The 20,958-nt window shown below is 40.6% G+C and overlaps 1 protein-coding gene across 5 annotated transcripts in view; it reads left to right on the forward strand.

The window, feature by feature from the left end:
- MYO1B (myosin IB) overlaps window positions 1-20,958 on the forward strand; it is a 203,599-nt gene that overhangs the window by 158,871 nt on the left and 23,770 nt on the right. For 3 of the 5 annotated variants that reach the window (XM_056111658.1, XM_056111657.1, XM_056111656.1), the window contains exons 16-23: window positions 1,161-1,361; window positions 2,631-2,857; window positions 6,064-6,264; window positions 9,025-9,118; window positions 9,852-10,001; window positions 18,353-18,421; window positions 20,305-20,391; window positions 20,663-20,749. In XM_056111658.1, coding sequence (XP_055967633.1) covers window positions 1,161-1,361; window positions 2,631-2,857; window positions 6,064-6,264; window positions 9,025-9,118; window positions 9,852-10,001; window positions 18,353-18,421; window positions 20,305-20,391; window positions 20,663-20,749 — 1,116 coding nt within the window. The remainder of the gene's footprint in view (window positions 1-1,160; window positions 1,362-2,630; window positions 2,858-6,063; window positions 6,265-9,024; window positions 9,119-9,851; window positions 10,002-18,352; window positions 18,422-20,304; window positions 20,392-20,662; window positions 20,750-20,958) is intronic. The other 2 variants (XM_056111659.1, XM_056111660.1) reach the window with 1 other exon arrangement.

Genomic DNA, 20,958 nt, shown 5'->3' on the forward strand with positions numbered 1-20,958 from the left:
AAAAGGAGGAAGGCCCACATGTGATGGTAAAACACTTGATTGAAGAAAATTACCTCAGGCAGAAATCCCCTTGTCTATATGATCGAAGAAACTCATGTTTGTGTAGGAACCTGGTTGAATAAAGGAAATACTTCCTTCCAGCATGAAGCAACAATAATGTTTATTCTGGGGCTCTTGTGAACCATGTGATTTCTAAGAGTCCACACTTCCCTCAGGTTTGTGTGGAATGAATAAATACAAGCCAGAGGATGTCAGGGCCTTGTGTAGAGAAGGGACAAGAAGGGGGTGGAGGGGACTTTGCTGTGGTGGAAGTGGGTGGGGTTGTTTGTGCGTGGAAGGCATTGTTATCTTTGGAATGGAGACATGGGACCCTGGGGGTACTTTAAGGAACAGTCATCTTAATTTTGTTCAGTAGAAGACTCTCAATTTTTTTATTCAGCATAACTGGACCTACTCTTTTTTTTAATGAATATGATCATGGAATCTGAATACACAAAAAGTCAGTTCTCATGTTAAACATCCAAATATTTGGAAATTTTATATGACTAAATTATATTCAAAGCAGAGACTTTTGAAACATCGCTTGATAGCATTGGCCGTTAAAAGCAGCATTCTAGATGATACCATGATCTTTCTTAGGTGAGACGCTTTCATTTGAACACAAAAACAATTTGGCAACATCTGAAACCAATTTCCTTCTCAAGCTATACCTTGAACAACAGTAATTTGTGACTTGTTGGTCACATTATAAATACTTGTCACCTTTGTTTCTTGACTTTTTTTTAGCAGTTTCTTCTGCTTTGAGCTCTAACTTGCCTTTTTACTTAACAATATGAATTTCTATTCCCTGCCAGTTGAAGTAGCTGAGGTGACCCATGAATTCCATTCTGGGGGAAGCAGATGGGAGGGGAAGAGAGGCCAATCTGGACTCAACCTGGCTCCCTCCAACCCCAACGAACACACCTGAGACATCTCACAAGAGGAGGAACTGCAAAGGAGGGTGGGGGGTTCTGTTGTCTTGATTCTCTGCTTTTTGTGGAAACTGGGTGGAATTTTCTGGTGACTTAAGCTGATTGTGTTTGGTGGTGTAATTAGGAATAATCATAAAACAATGCATTGAGGAAGGAAGGAAGGAAACCTTTTTATTTCCGTTCTCTTAGAACACAAATGGAATCCTGGCCATGCTGGATGAGGAGTGCCTGAGACCAGGCACGGTCACTGATGAGACCTTCTTGGAAAAGCTGAACCAAGTCTGCGCCACCCACCAGCACTTTGAGAGCAGGATGAGCAAGTGCTCGCGCTTCCTCAATGACACGTCCCTGCCTCACAGCTGTTTCAGAATTCAGCATTATGCGGGCAAGGTATGGGGGAGCCGGAAGCGCCCAGCCTGGCTGCTGGGTCCTCCCTCACGGAGGGGAGTTCTCAGAAGTGCCCACTTGTAAAGGATAAATCAAACCACCAACTGGTAGAATCCATCCATGTTCAGTGGCATGATGTGGAGTGTATTCATATCACTGCCGAGCAGAAATAGGAAAACTGGGGGATTTTATGAAATTTGTTCAAAAAATTATTTTTTTATTGTTTTCTGTCTCTAAGCTATTCGGGGTAGAGAGGGGAACTCTATCAATAGCAGTAATAGAGATTTGCCAGTAAAAATTAGGAGTCACTAAGGACTTATAAAGAAAATAACTATGTATTTAGGAACACAGTACTTTTAATATCAGAATTATTATTTATTTTGAAATACTAGAGGCTGGAGGGTGAGTGTTCGAGCACACACCTAGAATACGCAAAGCCCCGAATTTCTTCTCCAACCCCAGCACCCTCCCCCCAACACCACCAAGCATGGTCTTGGTACTCCCTGAGCACCCTGGACTGAGCTCAACTAAAAGTAGCCCTGAGGCCTGACTACTACCTGCTGTGGATTCTATTAAATATTGGGACACCATGTTTTGTTTTGTTTTTTTTCTTTCTTTTCATTAACCTACACTATTAAATGACAATTTTCTGTACTGGAAAGATGACTCATATGGTTGAGCATATCTATGCTTTGCACGTAGATGGCCTGGTCCCTGGTACCACACATTTCCCAAATCACCAGTAGGAGTGATCCCACGCACAGAGCAAGGACCAGCTCCTAAATCCCTCCCGGAGTGACCCCCCCCCATGAAATATAAATAGATAAATACATATGTTCTGGTCAGTTCCTCTGCTGACTTAGGGTGTCTATGAAATATCAGTGTTATCACTTCCTGGTTTTCTCATTCTGTTTTAAACAGACTAGAATTGGCATGGGTGAGCTAAGAAAAATCAAAGTAAAACCCTCAAAACTATGCGCAAACACCAGAGAGAACGAAAAATCTTTGAAAATGTTATGATAACATTTTTGGAGTTTATTCTTGCAAATCCTGAAGGGTAATAGGATTTATTTCGAACCCTTTCCATGATGTAGACAGATGGAATTTATATTTGGAGGCTAATTCAGTATTCGAATGTGACTAATGTGTTGAGGATTTGCTGATGGAGAAGAGATGCTGAAATATAGATATTCTGGGAATGTTTTTAAACGTTTTTTGACACTTGAATGTGCGTCTTGTCATCCACCAAGTCTCGTCTGCTGCTCCTCCTAGGTGCTATACCAGGTTGAAGGATTTGTGGACAAAAACAATGACCTCCTCTATCGAGACCTGTCCCAAGCCATGTGGAAGGCCAGCCACACCCTCGTGAAGTCTTTGTTCCCCGAAGGGAATCCTGCCAAGATCAACCTGAAGAGGCCTCCTACAGCAGGCTCACAGTTCAAGGCCTCCGTGGCCACGCTGATGAAAAACCTGCTGACCAAGAATCCAAATTATATTAGGTATTTCCACACATCAAATTCTTCGGACAGTTCATACGTGAGGGCCCTCCTCCAAAGGGTCATTTTCCTGTTTGCTTAACCCTGAGTGTGACCCAAGCACAGGGTAGTTCACAGTACCTAAAGTTCAGTTAGTATGCTGTCAAGTGGGTTATAAAAATGCTTAGTGCTCCTTCTTGCCCCCGCAAATAAGGAGTTTTAAAATAAGGAGGAAAAAAGTATGTGAGAGGGGATGGAAATAAATAAATTGGGTTGTTGGCACAGAGCAGAGGGTTCTCAACTTTCTGTGTGTGTATGTACACATATGATAAATTAAGCATAATGTGAATTTTTTCTGGTAAGGGTTTCATCTCAGACTTGTTCGATTTATTTCAGACTCTTGTTATATTATCCTAAACATGGCATCAAAGCTAGTGGGACTTTAGTTATGACTGTGGTATTAAGTAAGTATGTATCTCTTTCTTTCCGGTGAGGATGACAACCTGGTGAAAACGGTGATTCCGATAACAGTTTTTTTAAATGAAAGAAATTTTCTTATGGGCTGGGGTGATAGCAGTAGGATATTTGTCTTGCACACAGCCGACCCAAGTTTGATTCCCAGCATCCCATATGGTCCCCTGCTTCCCCCGCCCCCCCCCCCCCCGCGATTTCAAAGGCATCATGAATGGGGATATCTCAAGATTCAGTGAAGACCAGTTAGCCTTAGAGTCCGTCATGCCTTGCTTTTAAGTAATATGGGCACTTTTGAATCGTTTCTTTTGTTTGTTTTCCAAAGCATTCACAATTCCATTCGTTATAGACAAATAAAGTTGTGACTATGGTGAAATGTGTGTATGTATTGAAGGAGGTGAGTGTATAGGAGATGACAGGTGTCTAACAGTTCAGATTTCCCTACACACACACACACACACACACACACACACACACACACACAGAGCTGTATTTTCTTTGCAGATTCGGTTATGAGGAAACTAATGTGAAGAACATAACTGATATTAATTTATATTGGTAAAAGGTATAAATAGAAAAGATCCCTATATTTGGTTGTAGACAGTGCTGTAAAAATCCTGGTTTCAAAGAAAGAAATAACAAGGAAACTCTATAATCAGTTACTTTAGTCAATCTCAATTAAAGGGTCTTTAGGAAATATTTAACTGTTTCATGGAGATATAATTTGCATTTATATTCATAGACCTACAGTGGCTCAGTTATTTTTTTCTCTGTTTTATACATTCAATGACTACCACCAAGACATGGAAGAATTTTACCTTTTAAGAAACTTTCTTCATTCCCAGGACTTCCCTTTTAGTTTTAATTTAATTCTAAGGTGGTGACTATATTATCATAGGGATTTTTTTAACCTAAAATCTTTTGAATTTCATATTAAAGTTTTTTTTTCATATTGGTATGCCATTGTTATGGCATGATATATTAAAATATCACAGTCATATTTTTTATTCAGTTGTGTTGATACCTTTTTTGGAAATCAATTGAATTTAACTATAGGGGTCTAGGTTAAAATCTACTAGTCTGTTACATTGTCATAAGTGTTTTGTTTTCTTTTTGGTTTGGGAGCCACACCCAGCAGTGTTCAGGGGTTACTTCGGTCTCTGTGCTTAGTAATTACTCCTGGTAGTGCTCAGAGGACCATAGGGAATACAGAGATTACACACCGGTCAACCATGTACAAGGCAAACACCCTACCCACTGTGCTATCACTCCAGCCCCTACATTGACATATTTGCCTACACTTAAACTGAAGAGTAGCCATTCTTTTTTATAAATATAAATAGGAAGACGTAAGAACAAGATCAAATGTGGCAAAATTAAATTGACTAAACATTATGTGTTTGTGGGATTTACTTGACAATTATAGCAAGGCAAACATATCAATAAATATTTGATGACATCTTAATTTGGATACAAAAATTACTGCTATAAGGTTAAAAAGTAACAAGAACGTGTTTCCCATGTGATTTCTAGGATAAGGGCTCTTGAACTAATAGAGCACCTCCTCTGTCGGTGTCTCTGTTAATTCTTCCTTAATAAATAAGATTAAGGATGGCTCTCCACTCTGTTTTTGCATTCGTCATTAGAAGTTCACAGAACCGGAGAGCAACAAGTACCTTCCTCTTAGAGTCACACCTAGAAGAGGCTTAAGTTATTTCCATTCTGGTCTTCGTAGTTCAAATTTTATTAGTCACCTAAGTCTCACCTACATGCAGAGGAGGCCGTGAAATGTAATCTTCCCTTGGATAGGATAATACAGCCAGTAGCTGGTCCGGGTTCAATCCCCAGCATCACATGTGGTCCTCTGAGTGATCCCTGAGAAATGCCAAGTGTTGCCCAAAATGAGATAGAGAGAGAACATTGTTTTTAATCTTTTTGCTGATAATACAGTAATATCCATTAATCTTATGATACAGCTTGTTGAATTTTTTGATATTTTTATATAGCTTCATCCTGTTTCCTAGTGTCCTTCCCTCTCAGTCCCCACTGTCTCTCTTCCCAGAAATATCAGCAACACTAATTTTGAATCACATCTTTGTTTTGTGATTCAAATACTTCATCTAAGTGGAATCATACACTGTTACGCCCTTTCATGTTAGACTTCTTTCACCCAACATGTCACTGTCATTCATTCATATAATTGTATATACTATGATTTGGGGGTTTTAAACTGCTGTGGGTGCAGTGTTACATTTATTTTTAGGATATTGTAAAATTTTTGAAGTCGTTTTTAAAAATAAGTTTCCTAAGAATAGCAACTATAATGGGATCTTGAACAACATGGGTATTGAAGTGCTACCCTTCTCCTCTGTGTCTGAAAACCTACTTAAGACTTTTAGCTTCCCATAAAAAAAAACTTTTTGCTTCCCTCAAACTTAACTACTAATGACCATTTTGACTGGATTCCAATTTCATCAGCAACTAGCTAGCAAAAACTTTGTTATGTGTATCATATATCATAGTCTCAAAGTAAGCAAACAAAAAGAAAATGATATTAAAATCACGAGGAAGAAAAAACACGTTTATAGTACTATACAGTATTGCCGATATTGCATGTTTATGTCCTTAAGTGGGCTCCTCACAATTCCAGCAACATGTTTCTCAAGAACAATTATCTGGAAACAATTATATATACTTTATAGAACCCAGGCAGGTCCAGAGAAGGTAGGATTTAAAGCTAAAATCTTTTCATCTTTCAGGTGTATCAAACCAAATGATAAAAAAGCAGCACACATCTTCAGTGAGGCATTAGTATGTCATCAGATCCGATACCTGGGTCTTCTGGAGAATGTCCGAGTGCGGAGGGCAGGCTATGCCTTCAGACAGGCGTACGAACCTTGCCTTGAGAGATATAAAATGCTTTGTAAACAAACATGGCCTCATTGGAAAGGACCTGCAAGGTAAGAAGTTCATTGATCATATCTAATAGTAAAATAAATTGAAGTTCAGAAATTATCAGATTACTTGCTGAAGGGCCGAGTCATTTTTGGACATATTAAGTGTAAACTTTTATTTGTATCCTTATTCCATGGGCATGTAATTTTGTGCTCATACTTGATTATTTGTAGAGGACTCAGTATTTCTTTTCTCCACATCCACTCATAGTTGCTGTTATTGCGGTGACTGGTTTGCTTGTGGTGCACCAGTTTGAATTCAGTTTATTATGGTGGTCATGGCACCAGTGATTCACCTCCAATGCTGCTGCTATATGGAGCACTACAGGGAATTGAACTAAAGCTCCATGTCTTTGTAGTTGTGGAGATGCTCTACCACTTAACCCACCCTTGGGTCTTTGATATCTTAAATGTTATAACAGGACTTATCAAATCCACATTTCAAATTTGTATATTGATAGAATTAAGGTTTTTTCCACAAGTTGGGGGGGGGTTTATATTTGTTAAATGCATTTGTGTAGAACCCCAGTAGAAGAACGGTGGATTTTGAAGCATCAGGGCTCACTACTCTCATCTTCCTACTTTCTCTCTACTTTCCATTTTTCCTATGAAGGTGTATAGAGTCAGGGGGTGGGGAGAGACTTACATTTGCCTAGGCCAACACAAGGGAAGAAGCGGAGACAGTAATGTCCATGAATCTTATGATACAGCTTGTTGAATTTTTTGGTATTCTTGTATAGCTTCATCCGATTTCCTAGTGTCATTCCCTCTCAGTTCCCACTGTCTCTCTTCCCAGAAATATCAGCAGCACTGATGTTGAATCACATCTTTGTTTTGTGATTCAAGTACTTCATGGGATATGAATTAGATTAGTGTTTCCCAAGTAGGGGCTGGAGTGATAGCACAGTGGTAAGGTGTTTGCCTTGCAAGCGGCTGGCCCGGCCGAGCTGGGTTCGATTCCTCTGCCCCTCTCAGAGAGCCCGGCAAGCTACTGAGAGTATCTTGCCCACATGGCAAATCCTGGCAAGCTACCCGTGACGTATTAAATATGCCAAACACAGTAACAAGTCTCACAATGGAGATGTCACTGGGCCCACTCGAGCAAAAATCGATGAACAACAGGAGGACAGTGCAATGCAGTGCTTCCCCAGTCGACAAAGTTTCCCCAGGGGTGCTTGGAAATCCAAGGAGCAATTGGAGGCTGTCTTCTGATTGTTTGCTTAAATAAGGTAGATTCCCAGGGGAACACTGAGAATTTTTTGTTTTCTAAAAGTGGGCAGTAGAACAAATAAGCTTGGGAGGCCCTGGTTTGGATTGCCAGTGTTTATTGCTAGTAGTGGAGCTGGATTGGAAATGATGACTTCGGCACAAAACTCTGCTCATCCCCTCTGAATTACACTACCTAGCCAGGCTAGATAAGCATCACTCTGCTCTGTAGGTCCTTTAGCTCTACCCACACAGGGGAACTTAATGGCTTCCAGAAGAGCCCTTCCCTTTACCTGAAGCAGTGCCCTCTTGTCTGCAGGTCATAGATACTCTCTCAGGATGAGGAAAGGAGGGCCTGAATATCCATTATCTGAACTAGGCAGGATGGAGTCTTTGGATTTTACTATGTAGTGTTGCTTCTACATTCTCACTGGGATTGACCTTCCACTGAAGCATCAGCATCATGGGTGTGCTCCCTGATGCTTAAATTCTGTATCTAAATAATGGAGACATGGATACCTTTATCCCCACAGCTAATTTTCAGGGTACTATGGTTAACATGTGCCTAATCTGCTTTCTGTGTGTTCACTCACTACCTGGCACCTTGTCCTCACATTGCTTGGATAATATTTCATTTTCTGGAACTGATATTGAAGCCAGGCTCTAGGGGAGAAAAGTCAGAACTGAGTCCAGGACCAGTTTCCACCACATAAGACCTGCTTCGTAGTATACCCAATTGTCTTGCCACTTAGTGTTCCTCAGACCATGTCCATATTCTCAAGAGCAAGAGCAATGCTTAAAATGTTTTCAAGTATAGGGGCCAGTTGCATTGCATGTGGTGGACCTGGGTTTGGTCCTCAGCGTCCTGTTTGTTCCTCTGAGCACTTTGAGGACTAAGTTCTGAGTGCAGAGCCAGGAGTAAGTCCCAAGCATTATCAGGTCTGGTCCTAAAACAAAACAAACAAACAAAAAAACCATTAAATTTTTAAAAGTAAAGTAAAATGTTTTCAAGTCTGAATCTGGCCCTGAATGGTATATTGTCATGGGAATCATGGTCACGGTCCTCCCGTTGTTCATCGATTTGCTCGAGTGGGCCCAGTAACGTCTCCATCATGAGACTTGTTGTTACTGTGTTTGGCATATCGAATACTCTCGGTAGCTTGCCGGGCTCTCCAAGAGGGGCGGAGGAATCGAACTCGGGTCGGCCATGTTGGCCGCTTGTAAGGGAAACGCCCTACTGCTGTGCTATCGCACCAGCCCATTGTCATTTACTTTGTGATTGTCATGGGAATATATGATGCAAATTATTTCATGCCTTTGAGAATGAAATCAAGACATTAGCTTTAATGTCAAATGGTCTCAGGTTTTGTAGTTATGAAGCCAACTTTAGTGTTTCAGCTTTTACAATATTTGAGTTAATTTGTGGAATTTCACTTGAAAATTCTTAGGAGCATGATTTCTGAAATGAAACCATATTTTAGAACCTGATAAAAATAATTTAAAGATGTGATAAACTAATTTTTTAACTCAGAAAACTCAATTTTTTATATATATCTATAGAGCTGGTGTGGAGGTTCTTTTTAATGAATTAGAATTTCCTGTAGAAGAATATTCCTTTGGTAGATCAAAGATATTCATCCGAAACCCAAGAACAGTAAGTAATTAAAGCCTTTATGCTCTGAACATACATTGCTGTTATGTAAACATGGTCTTAAAAGTATTTTAAATGGGAATAAAAATTTTCATATTCTTTTGTTTATTCACAGTTGTCAAAGGGGTGTACGAAGAAGGATTGGTGGAATTTAGGTGTCTTTTCTCTGAAATATCAGTCTTTTTGAGCTAATAGTTTTCTCTACACTTAATGATATCATAGAGTATGATATCTATCATGTATATATATATATATATCTCAATGTATGTTGATACAACATTGACACTTGCCTTATTTGAGAGAAATTTTGCCTATATTTCTTGGTCTGAATTACACCATAGTTTTAGAAAAGATAATAAAATAAAGATCTCTTACTTAGAGATTATGAAAAACTGAAGTATAATTAGGGTAGCTCTTGATTTGATTTGTAAATTTGGTGAATTTAGAATTAGGATAGAAATATGGCCAATGTTTCTCTCCCATTAATGACTGTATCCTCGTAGATAGTGTGAAGGTAAACCTTCCCTTTGATTATTTGTCATCAATTCTGAGTCACCAAGTGTAGAATATGGATCTTGCACTCATTCATCAAAACGTAATGATTAGTTTTTCTTTGTGTGTGTGTATGTGTGTGGTTGACTTCAACCCCATGTCATTTTACCTCCTAAAAACATTTTTCATGCATGCCATGAGTTTGGGGTAGACTTTTGATATATTTACTACCATTTCTTATTAGTTATTCAAGTTAGAAGACTTGAGGAAGCAGCGACTTGAGGACTTGGCCACGCTCATCCAGAAGATTTATAGGGGCTGGAAGTGCCGCACACACTTCCTGCTGATGCGAAAGAGCCAAATCGTGATCTCTGCCTGGTGTAAGAGATACTCTGTAAGTGTGTAGCAGTCTTTTATTTGTTTATTTATTTCTGTAAAACAATGCTTGATTGCAGATCAGTATTGCTAACTTACTGTGACATAACTATTACATATTTTATTCTCTCAATGACTTTGTGAAATGTGTACCCTTGTTCCTTATTTTTAATAGCCACCTCCAATAGTGCTAAGGGGCCCTGGGATCACTCTTGATGACACTCGGCCCAGAAGTGTGATACTTATGGGCCACAAGGTATATACCTGGTGGTGCTCATAGTACCATAGATTTCTAGGAGTCTAATTTGGCCTCACACTTTAAGTGATAGACACTTGAGCTGTTTCCCTCCTCCCCCCTTTTTAAAGATGAAAATCCTACGGCACTGAATCATTAACTCACCCATTAACTCACAAAGCTACTAATTGGCAGAGATGGGGTTTCAACCCAAGACAGTTTAGTACATACACCCAATGCCTTCAATGGAAGGATGGATGGGTGGACGCATGAAGATATGGTTGTGTGGGTGAATGAATGGATAACAAACAGAAATTTCTGTCATGAATTTGCTCATCATATTGGAAAAGACAATCGTTTAATTGTGGCAGCATCATAAAGGTAAAGGTAAAGGCCCTCCCGTTGATCGTCGATTTGCTCGAGCGGGCCCAGTAACGTCTCCATTGGAGACTTTGTTGTTACTGTGTCTGGCATATCGAATACTCTCGGTAGCTTGCCGGGCTCTCCGAGAGGGGCAGAGGAATCGAACTCGGGTCGGCCATGTTGGCCGCGTGTAAGGCGAACGCCCTACCGCTGTGCTATCGCTCCAGCCCGCTGGAGCGATAGCACAGCGGTAGGGCGTTCGCCTTACAAGCATCATAAAGATTTTCCAAAATATTTAGCTGTTTTCCATTGTAGCAGTGGCACTAAAATTGACTTTACTTCCCCTGGAATGCTAGTGCCACATTCTTGTATAGTTCCGGGCTCGAGCAAAGGATTGGAATTCCTTTATTTCTTAAGTATTTCACCTCATTACCAGAATCAATAATAAATTATGTTTACCTAATTCAGAATTTCTTTATGGAATATTTTTCATCACCTGATTATAGGGCATCTCTTTTTTTCTTTTTTTTCTTTTTTTATTAGTGAAACACCATGAGGTACAGTTATAGACTTACAAATTTTATGCTTGGGTTTCAGTTATACAATGATCAAGTGCCCATCCCTCCAGCAGTGTCCGTCATCCATCACCACGGGTCCCAGCATCCCCCCCCACCCCCCATCCCCCCTCCCATCCTGCCTCTGTGGCAGGGCATTCCCCCTTGTTCTCTCTCTCTTCTTTTGGATACTATGTTTTGCAAGAGAGGCATTGAGTGACAATCATGTTTGGTCTATAGACTACTTTTAGCATGCTTCTCCCACCCTGGGAGGGTCCTCACAACACCCTTTATTTGGTGCTCTCTTCTCTATCTGAGCTTCCCTTTCACCTAGCACATGTGGCTGGCCTTCCAGTCATGGAGCAAAATTCCTGGTACTAATCTCAGCCATTCCTGGGTGTTAGTCTCCCTTTTTGTTGCTTTATGTTCCCCAGATGAATGCAATCTTTCTGTGTCTATCCCGCTCTTTCTGACTCATTAAGCTTAACATGATACTTTCCATGTAGTACCACTTGTATGTAAATTTCATAACTTCATCTTTTCTAACAGCTACATAGTACTCCATTGTGTAAATGTACCAAAGTTTCTTTAACCAGTCATCTGCTCTTGGGCACTCAGGTTTTTTCCAGATTCTGGCTATTGTAAAGAGTGCTGCAATGAGCAAACAATAGCAGATGTCACTTCGACTATACCTTTTTGCCTCTCTGGGATATATTCCCAGGAGTGCTATAGCTGGGTCAAATGGCAGATCAAATTCTAATTTTTTGAGAATCGTCCATACTGTTTTCCAAAAGGGTTGGACCAGCCGGCATTCCCACCAGCAGTGAAGGAGGGTCCCTTTCTCGCCACATCCACGCCAGCATTGGTTGCTTTTGTTATTGTGGATGTGGGCCAGTCTCTGTGGTGTGAAATGATATCTCATTGTGGTTTTGATCTGCATCTCTCTGATGATTAGTGATGTAGAGCATTTTCTCATGTGCCTTTTTGCCATTCGAATTTCTTCTTTGTGAAAGTTTCTGTTCATTTCCTCGCCCCATTTTTTGATGGGGTTGGGTGATTTCTTCTTGTGGAGTTTAACCAGTACCTTGTATATCCTTGATATCAACCCCTTGTCGGATGTGTATTTGGTGAATATCCTTTCCCATTCTGTAGGCTGTCTTTGTATTTTGGTCACTGTTTCTTTGGAGGTGCAGAAGCTTCTTAGTTTAAGATAGTCCCATTTGTCTATCTTTGTTTTCACTTGTTTGGCCAGTGGCGTGACATCTTTGAAGATACCATTAGCTTCAATATCATGGAGAGTTTTGCCGACTTTGTCTTCAATAAACATTATGGATTCCGGTCTGATGTTGAGGTCATAAATCCATTTTGATCTTACTTTTGTGCATGGTGTTAGGCAGAGATCTGAGCCCACTTTTTTGCATGTAGCCGTCCAGTTTTGCCAGCACAGGTTATTAAAGAGGCTTTCCCTGCTCCATTTCACTTTTCTTGCCCCCTTATCAAAAATTAGATGATTATATGTTTGGGAGGAAATGTCAGTATATTCAAGTCTGTTCCATTGGTCTGCAGCTCTGCTTTTGTTCCAGTACCATGCTGTTTTAATTATTACTGCCTTGTAGTAGAGTTTGAAGTTAGGGAGGTTGATTCCTCCCATTTTCTTTTTCCCAAGAATTGCTTTAGCTATTCGTGGGGGCTTATTGTTCCATATAAATTTCAGGAGTGTTTGCTCCATTTCTTTGAAGAATGTCATGGGTATCCTTATAGGGATTGCATTGAATTTGTACAGTGCTTTGGGAAGTATTGCCATTTTGATGATGTTGATTCTCCCCATCCATGAACAGGGGATATTTTTCCATTTCCTCGTGTCCTCATTTATTTCCTGAAGTAGCGTTTTGTAGTTTTCTTTGTACAGGTCCTTTACTTCCTTAGTTAAGCTGATTCCTAGGTACTTGGTTTTCTGGGGCACAATTGTGAATGGGATTGTTTTCTTGATGTCACTTTCTTCTCTTTCACTATTTGCATATAGGAATGCCATGGATTTTTGGGTATTGATTTTATAGCCTGCCACTTTACTATACAAGCCTATTGTTTCTAGGAGTTTCTTGGTAGAGGTTTTAGGGTTCTCTAAGTATAGTATCATATCATCTGCGAATAGTGAGAGCTTAATTTCTTCTTTCCCTATCTGGATGCCCTTAATATCTTTTTCTTGCCTAATCGCTATTGCAAGTACTTCCAGTACTATATTGAACAGTAGTGGAGAGAGTGGGCATCCTTGTCTCGTCCCTGATCTTAGGGGGAAGGGTCTCAGTTTTTCCCCATTGAGGATGATGTTTGCTGTAGGTTTGTGGTAGATGGCTTTAACTATATTGAGGAAAGTCCCCTCTATCCCCATTTTGGCAAGGATTTTCATCATGAATGGGTGCCGGATCTTGTCAAATGCTTTCTCTGCATCTATTGATATGATCATATGCTTTTTATCTTTTCTTTTGTTGATATGATGGATTATGTTGATTGATTTCCGAATGTTGAACCATCCTTTCATCCCTGGGATGAATCCCACTTGGTCATGATGTATGATCTTTTTGATGAGTTGTTGAATTCTATTGGCTAGTATTTTGTTGAGAATCTTCGCATCCGTGTTCATCAGGGATATCGGCCTGTAGTTTTCTTTTCTTGTGGTGTCTTTGTTTCCTTTTGGTATTAGAGAGATATGGGCTTCATAGAAGCTGTTTGGGAGAGTTTCTGTTTTTTCAATTTCCTGGAAAAGCTTGAGAAGAACTGGCAATAGGTCCTCTTTAAATGTTTGGAAAAATTCACTAGTAAATCCATCTGGGCCTGGGCTTTTGTTTTTGGGAAGACTTTTGATTACACTTTCAATTTCCTTGATGTGAATAGGTCTATTCAGGTACTCTATATCTTCTTGATTCAGCTTTGGGAGATGGTATGAATCCAGGAATTTATCCATTTCTTCCAGGTTCTTGTGTTTCGTGGCATACAGACTTTCAAAGTAGTCTCTGATGATCTCTTGAATTTCTTTAGTTTCTGTTGTGATATCCCCATTCTTATTTCTGATTCGATTTATTAGGGCTCTCTCTCTGTTTCTTTGTGAGTGTTGCTAGTGGTTTATCTATCTTATTTATTTTCTCGAAGAACCAGCTCTTGGTTTCATTGATCTTTCGGATTATTTCTTTGTTTTCCATGTCGTTGATTTCTACTCTAAGTTTTATGATCTCTTTCCTTCTGCCTGATTTAGGCTCTTTCTGTTGATCCTTTTCTAAGGTCTTGAGCTGTGAGGTCAAGTTGTTTATGTGCATTGTTTCTACCGACCTAAGATATGCTTGCAGAGCTATAAATTTTCCCCTTAATACAGCTTTCGCTGCATCCCATAAGTTCTGGTAGTTTGTGTCTTCATTCTCATTTGTTTCCAGGTATCTTTTGATTTTGTCCTTGACTTCGTTCCTGACCCACTCGTTGTTCAGCATCGAGTTGTTTAATTTCCAGGTGTTTGATTTGGTTCTCCGTGTCTTTGTGTGATTCACTTCTATCCTCAGTGCATCATGGTCTGAAAAGATGGCTGATACTATTTCTATCTTCCTGATTCTGTTGAGGTATGTTTTGTGTCCTAGTATATGGTCTATTTTGGAAAATGTTCTGTGCGCGCTGGAGAAGAATGTGTATTCTTTCTTTTGGGGGTGTAAAGCCCTGTATAGGTCCATAAGCCCTTTCTCTTCTATTACTTCTTTCAAAGCCAATAATTCCTTGCTGGGTTTTGTTCTTGTTGATCTATCCAGAGGTGATAAGGCGATGTTGAAGTCTCCAAGTACTATTGTGTTGGTAGTGATGTCCTCCTTAAAATCTGTTAGCAGTTGTTTTAAATATTTAGCTGTTCCCTCATTAGGTGCGTATACATTTAAGAGTGTGATTTCTTCCTGTTGTACGTATCCCTTGATGAAGAGAAAATACACTTCACTGTCCCTTCTAATCTTTTTCAACATGAAATTAATGTTGTCGGATACTAGTATGGCCACCCCAGCTTTTTTGAGGGAGTTGTGTGCTTGCAGGATTGTTTTCCATCCTTTGACTTTGAGTCTGTGTTTGCTCTGGCTGTTGAGATGAGTTTCTTGTAGGCAGCAGAATGTTGGGTTCTGTCTCTGTATCCATTTTGCCACTCTGTGTCTCTTAACTGGTGAATTTAGACCGTTGACATTGAGAGAGAGAATAGTTATGGGTTTTGTGTCATCTTTCTGTGCGGGTGTGTTGTAGTTGTAGGGTTTGTCTTTTCTTATAGTAGTCCCTTTAGGCCTTGCTTTAGGTTTGGTTTTGAGTCTATGAAGTTCCTGAGCTGTTGTTTATCTAGAAAATAGTGTACCGTTCCTTCGATTTTGAGGGAGAGTTTAGCCAGATAGAGTATTCTTGGTGAAGCATTCATTTCAGTGAGTTTTTTTACTATATCTCGCCACTGCCTTCGGGCTTGTAGGGTTTCCTCTGATAGGTCTGCTGTGAATCTAAGGGGTGCTCCTTTGTATGTGATTTCGTTCTTTGCTCTTGCTGCTTGCAGTACTGTGTCTCTATCGGCAGTATCGATCATTCTAACTATGATATGTCTTGGAGTGTTTTTGTTTGGGTCTCTTTTAGCTGGCACCCTTCGGACTCCTTGAACCTGAATGGCTGCATTGTGCAGCTCTGGGAAGTTTTCAGCAATGATTTGTTTGACGGTGTTTTTTTCGTTGGGATTGTTTCCCTGAGCTTCAGGTAGTCCCATGATTCTAATATTGTTCCTCTTGGAATCATCTGCTAGGACTCTGATTCTCTGTAGAGCTATTTTGAGGTCCCTTGCCACTGTTTGTTGTTTCGTGTTGGCTTGGTGTAGCTGATCTTCCAGGTCACTGATTCTCTCTTCAGCTGTGGTCATTCTATTTTTAAGAGAAGAAACTGAGTTTCTCATTTCATCTACGGAATCTTTTAATCGAGACATTTCTGCTCTCATTTCTTCTCGTAATTTGTCGATTTTTTCTGTGGTGTTACTGGCTGTCTGTCTGACTGTTTCATTGAGTTGATTGAACATCTTCATGACTTCGTATCTGAATTCTATGTCAGAGAGGTCCCTTAGGTGAGCTGTATCGACAGAATGTTCTAGATTGTTTTCGTTGTTCTCCCCTTGTGGTGGGGATTTTCTTTGTTTCTTCAAATTGCTGAGTAGGTTGGGAACTCGATTCCTTGGGGACTAGGTTCCTTAGTATGGGAAAACAACCTGCAGCCGCTGTAAGCGGCCGCCCGCTGGAAAATAAGCCACGCCCACTTTTGAGGCCGCACCCACTTTTGAGGAGTCCACGCCTCTACAGAACCCTGGGTTTGGGATGAGATGGGCCCCGCCCTCAGGAGTGAAGAGGGCAGGGCAGACGCTCAAAACTGCTTCTCTCCAGGCATCTCGGGAGACACCTGGGGTCCTGCAGGGAAAGATGGAGGTCCCAGGGTCGGGAGCCGGTAGCTGAGCTGACGCGCACGGCCAGCACGCCTGCGCCCATCCTGCAGGAACGCCTATAGGGCATCTCTTTGAAGGAATACAGAGGCTTGCAAGACTCAAGAAATAAATTTCAGTGTTAAGAACAATTTTCCAAAATACATTTTTATTCTGTGCTTTTCACTAGAAAGTGAGTTTAGAAATCAATTAAATTTATAGTCAGGTCTCTTTTAGATTATTATCTTCTCTCAGCTATAGAGAGGTTTTAATGTAATACTTGTATAATCGGTAGATAATTTATGCTGACTTATTCTCATTTACTATGTCTTAGTGCATTATTTTTGTTTTAGAAAAATTGCCTCCTCTGATTAGAAAAGTATAATCAATAGCACAAGTGTCAAAATATGAGCCTGTTCAGCTACATTATTGATGAAGTCATTTCTCTGAAGTCTGCAAAAGCTCAGAGAACCATTGTCATCTAATTGACTGCATGTGGCAGTAGCACTTGGCTTCTCTGTAGATTATAATGCTGCTTTATTTTCTGTTTGTCTGAGAAAGAAGAGTCCAACAAACAACTGATCCTTTTATCATTTCTCACTTGAAACAGTGAAGCAGATCTATGTTTAGACATTTATTAAATTTATCCTTAATTCTACAGATATTTTTAAGTGACTGCTCTGTGGGGTAAGGGATAGCTAGATTTAAAAAAATCTGATTTTGACCTCATAATGCAAAACAATATGCATTTTGTATGCATCTAGTGCAAAACAATATGCATTTAAGCAAATAAATGGTGGGAACAATTGCATATTGTGCTGGGTGCTAAGAAGGAAAGAGAACTGAGAATCAGGATGTGACTTTAGGTAGGATGACTAAGGATTCACTTTGGAGAGGCTGACTCATCAGAAAGTTGAGAAGAAACAGACAAATCGAAGAACACAGGAACAGCCAATGCTCTGCACCCTCCTTCCCAGTTTAGAGCTTTTGTATCTCCATATGAAAAAGAGTCTGATTAATTCATGGTGCTGAGAAGTGCCAGTAATAATTGTGCACTGAAAACAAGTCATTTCAACCAGGTTGCTGTTTCTCTTTCCCATCCTTGACTTGTATCTACTTCCAGTCCTTGAATGTAGAATAAAGTGGAATTCACATTCATAGTCTCACTAGTCAAGGACTCTGTAGAGGGCAGAAGCTTAATACATTGTTCTATTGATAATACTTCACATCCATTTGTTAGCTGAGTTCCCAGTTTGCAGCAGAGTTAATTCACCAAAACTCAAAGAAGCCATGCATATTAGACACTAGCCATGTAAGGAATAAGGTGAGAAATGACACCATGAAGAGGGAACGCTCACCTCAAAGCACAAAAAAAGCAAAAAGAAGAAGAAAGAGAGAGGACTCAAATGCAGACATAGAACTTAGCGTACATGCAGTCAAAATGTAGTTAGTGAGTATCTGCCTGATTCACGCTCTGACTTACAGCAGCATAACAGAATATTTAGTCATGGTGGATCCTGAGCCATTTACAAATTGCTTAATTTGATTTAGCATGCTTTGAGTTCTACTATGGATTAGCTATAATAATTTAAAGTTGTTTACTATTTTGGTTCCTATGCATACTGGTTCCCAGAATAAGTATGAGCGATCCAGAGAGATGAGTGAATTCCATAAGCCTGTATATAATCTTTCTCAGGGCTTGTCACATCTGCGTTACAGATCTGTAAATTGAACCACTAACATCTTCCCCTTTCATCCTACAGCAACAGAAGCGATATCAGCAGATAAAGCGCTCAACTTTGCTGATTCAGTCTTACATCCGGGGCTGGAAGGTAAGTAGGAAAGAAGTGAGCCTTTTGAACTTGGGGTTTTCAGGTTCTTCAAAAGAATCAAGTCCTTACGCTTGTCCTTCAGGGAGGCCTCTTGTCTCCTGCTATCCTGTAAACAGATGGAAAGAATAAATATTATGGACCAAGCTAGGGCTCTGGCGACCACATCTTGGCTGCTTCCTTCTAACTGGCTTTCTTTTTAAGTGCTTTGTTCTCTGAGCAGGAAGTTCTTGAAATAATACCGTACACGATTTCAATATCCTCTTGCCTTCTGTTTACTAGAGAACCTCAAGTCCAGAGGGTGGTCTCACACTGTTGCCTCTGTACTTGCCAGTCTGCCAGGCCTCAGCACTCCCTTCCAGAACTTCCTGGGAACCCTTTTTTGGTCTTCCCCATAATGAGGGAAAGATTCTGAGCTCTGACCACTCTAGTAAGGGTCATGGATCTGTTTCATGGCAAGATTTGCTTTGAAGAGGTCAGTGAAAACAGATCAAATCTAGCCTATTGCCTGTTTTTGTGTATCCTAGAAGTTGACGATGGTTGTTCTTTGGTTTGGGGTTTTCTTTGGGGGGGAGGGGAAGGGGTTGCTTTTTATCTTTTTTTATTGAATCACTGTGAGGTACAGTTGCAGAGCATTCATGTTTGAGTTTCAGTCATACAATGATCGAACACCCATCCCTCCACCAGTGCACATTTTCTACCACCAGTGTCCCTAGTATTCCCCCTCCCATCTTTCCCTCTGCCTCTAGCTTCCTATCTTTCTATTTGGTTTGCTAAGCATTCTTTTTATTTTATTTTTTTAAAAAAAAAAGAGGCAAAGAACACTACTCATGAAATTAAAAAATACATAAAAGTGTTTTGTTGGTGCATGGACATGTTCATTTATTTTACATCTTATCTGTGACTGATTTAACACTGCAGCAGCTGAGTTGATAGAGGATAGAGACCATATGATGTGCAAAGCCAAAAATATTTACCATCTGGCCATTTTTCTGCTGGGAGATTTTTGAGAAGTTGACCAGATCCAGAAGGTCTACTGTAAGATAGTTCCCAGGCGGGAACCCCTTCAGTGGATAGAACCCTGAGTCAGGAATCCTTTGCTTCTGTGACCATTTGCTGGGTCCAAAGACAACCCAGGATCTTGGCATTGTACTCCTTTAGATGCCAGAATGCAAATCTGAGCTTGCAGAGTTAGTGAAATTACTTCCTGCAGTTTCTTCTTTGAGCTTACTATGAAGTCCTGCATCCCACTCTTTATTCAGAACTTTGGAGACAGGAATCAAAACCTACCTCCCAACCAGGTGCCACCACAAAGTCAGCTTCCAGCCACTGGTTTTGGAACAGTGAGCCAGTTTTATTTTAGTGGACTTTGAGCCTCCTTTCTGGATACCGACAGTTATAGTCTGCACAGAAATGTGAAGGCCTACAAATTGATCACTGAAGATATTTCAGTTACAGTCTAAGAACTGTACCGTTCTGGCACTGGCTTGTTGTTAGATTCTTTCCAGGCACATAATAGTGCCTGGAACACTATTGTCCTGGTCCATGTGGGGGCCTCCCTCTCAGGCTAGATCAGCTCACCATCACCTGTCCTGCACATGTCTGTAGACTGTCAGTAAGAACCAAGGCAGCAGACCAGTGGTTTTCTCCCTCTCTATACCTACCGACCAGCAGCAGTCCGTAAACCTGTGGTTAACCACTGGGGTAGGTGTCTCCAGTTAGCCCCTTCTTAAATTCAGTATGGAGCTAAGAAGTCACTTCCCTCTTTACTTTCTTTATACTCTTGAGTTTTCACTTGCAGAAGCCCATAAAAACTACTTCCTTGGTCGCTGTGAATTCCATTTGGGGGCTAACTTTCCATTTTTCTGGGTAATTCTGTGCCATAGGCTCGAAAAATCCTGCGGGAACTGAAGCATCAAAAGCGCTGTAAGGAAGCCGCCACCACCATTGCAGCTTACTGGCATGGTACTCAGGTAGGCCAGAAACTCCAAAGAAAGGCAGCAGGTTGGGAGTAATAAGGGGAACACCACATTCTCATCTGGGGCCAGAAAATGTCTCACTGGCTTGAGCTACTGAGCACGCATTTGCCACTTGCTCTTTCCAACATTTGGTGTGGGTGGTGGCACACGCTTTCACGTTTAGCGTATGGTGGTGACTGGTGTCTATCTTCTTTCTCCATTGGGAATCAGCAGTAACCTTTCTTGCCTTACACTTTTCTGTCACTCCTTTTCAACTGCATCACAGGCGCGAAGGGAACTGAGCCGGCTGAAGGAGGAGGCTAGGAATAAACATGCTATTGCAGTTATTTGGGCTTACTGGCTTGGATCTAAGGTACTTGAAATGCACATCCCACCCTCCACCCTGGAATCTGCAATAATTAGTCCATCTCGCTAGCATTTCAGGGGATGAATATCTACAATTAACAGTGGCTTACACTGGTGCATGCAGTAAGCCTGGAAATGTTAGTGTCGGTAGTGCATGGAAGGGGCTTAAACATGTGTAGGCAAAGAAAGACTAATTGCTTACTAACGAGACCGTAG

This window comes from Sorex fumeus, unplaced genomic scaffold (assembly GCF_029834395.1).
Source record: "Sorex fumeus unplaced genomic scaffold, SorFum_2.1 ptg000014l, whole genome shotgun sequence".
Taxonomy (NCBI): Eukaryota; Metazoa; Chordata; class Mammalia; order Eulipotyphla; family Soricidae; genus Sorex; species Sorex fumeus.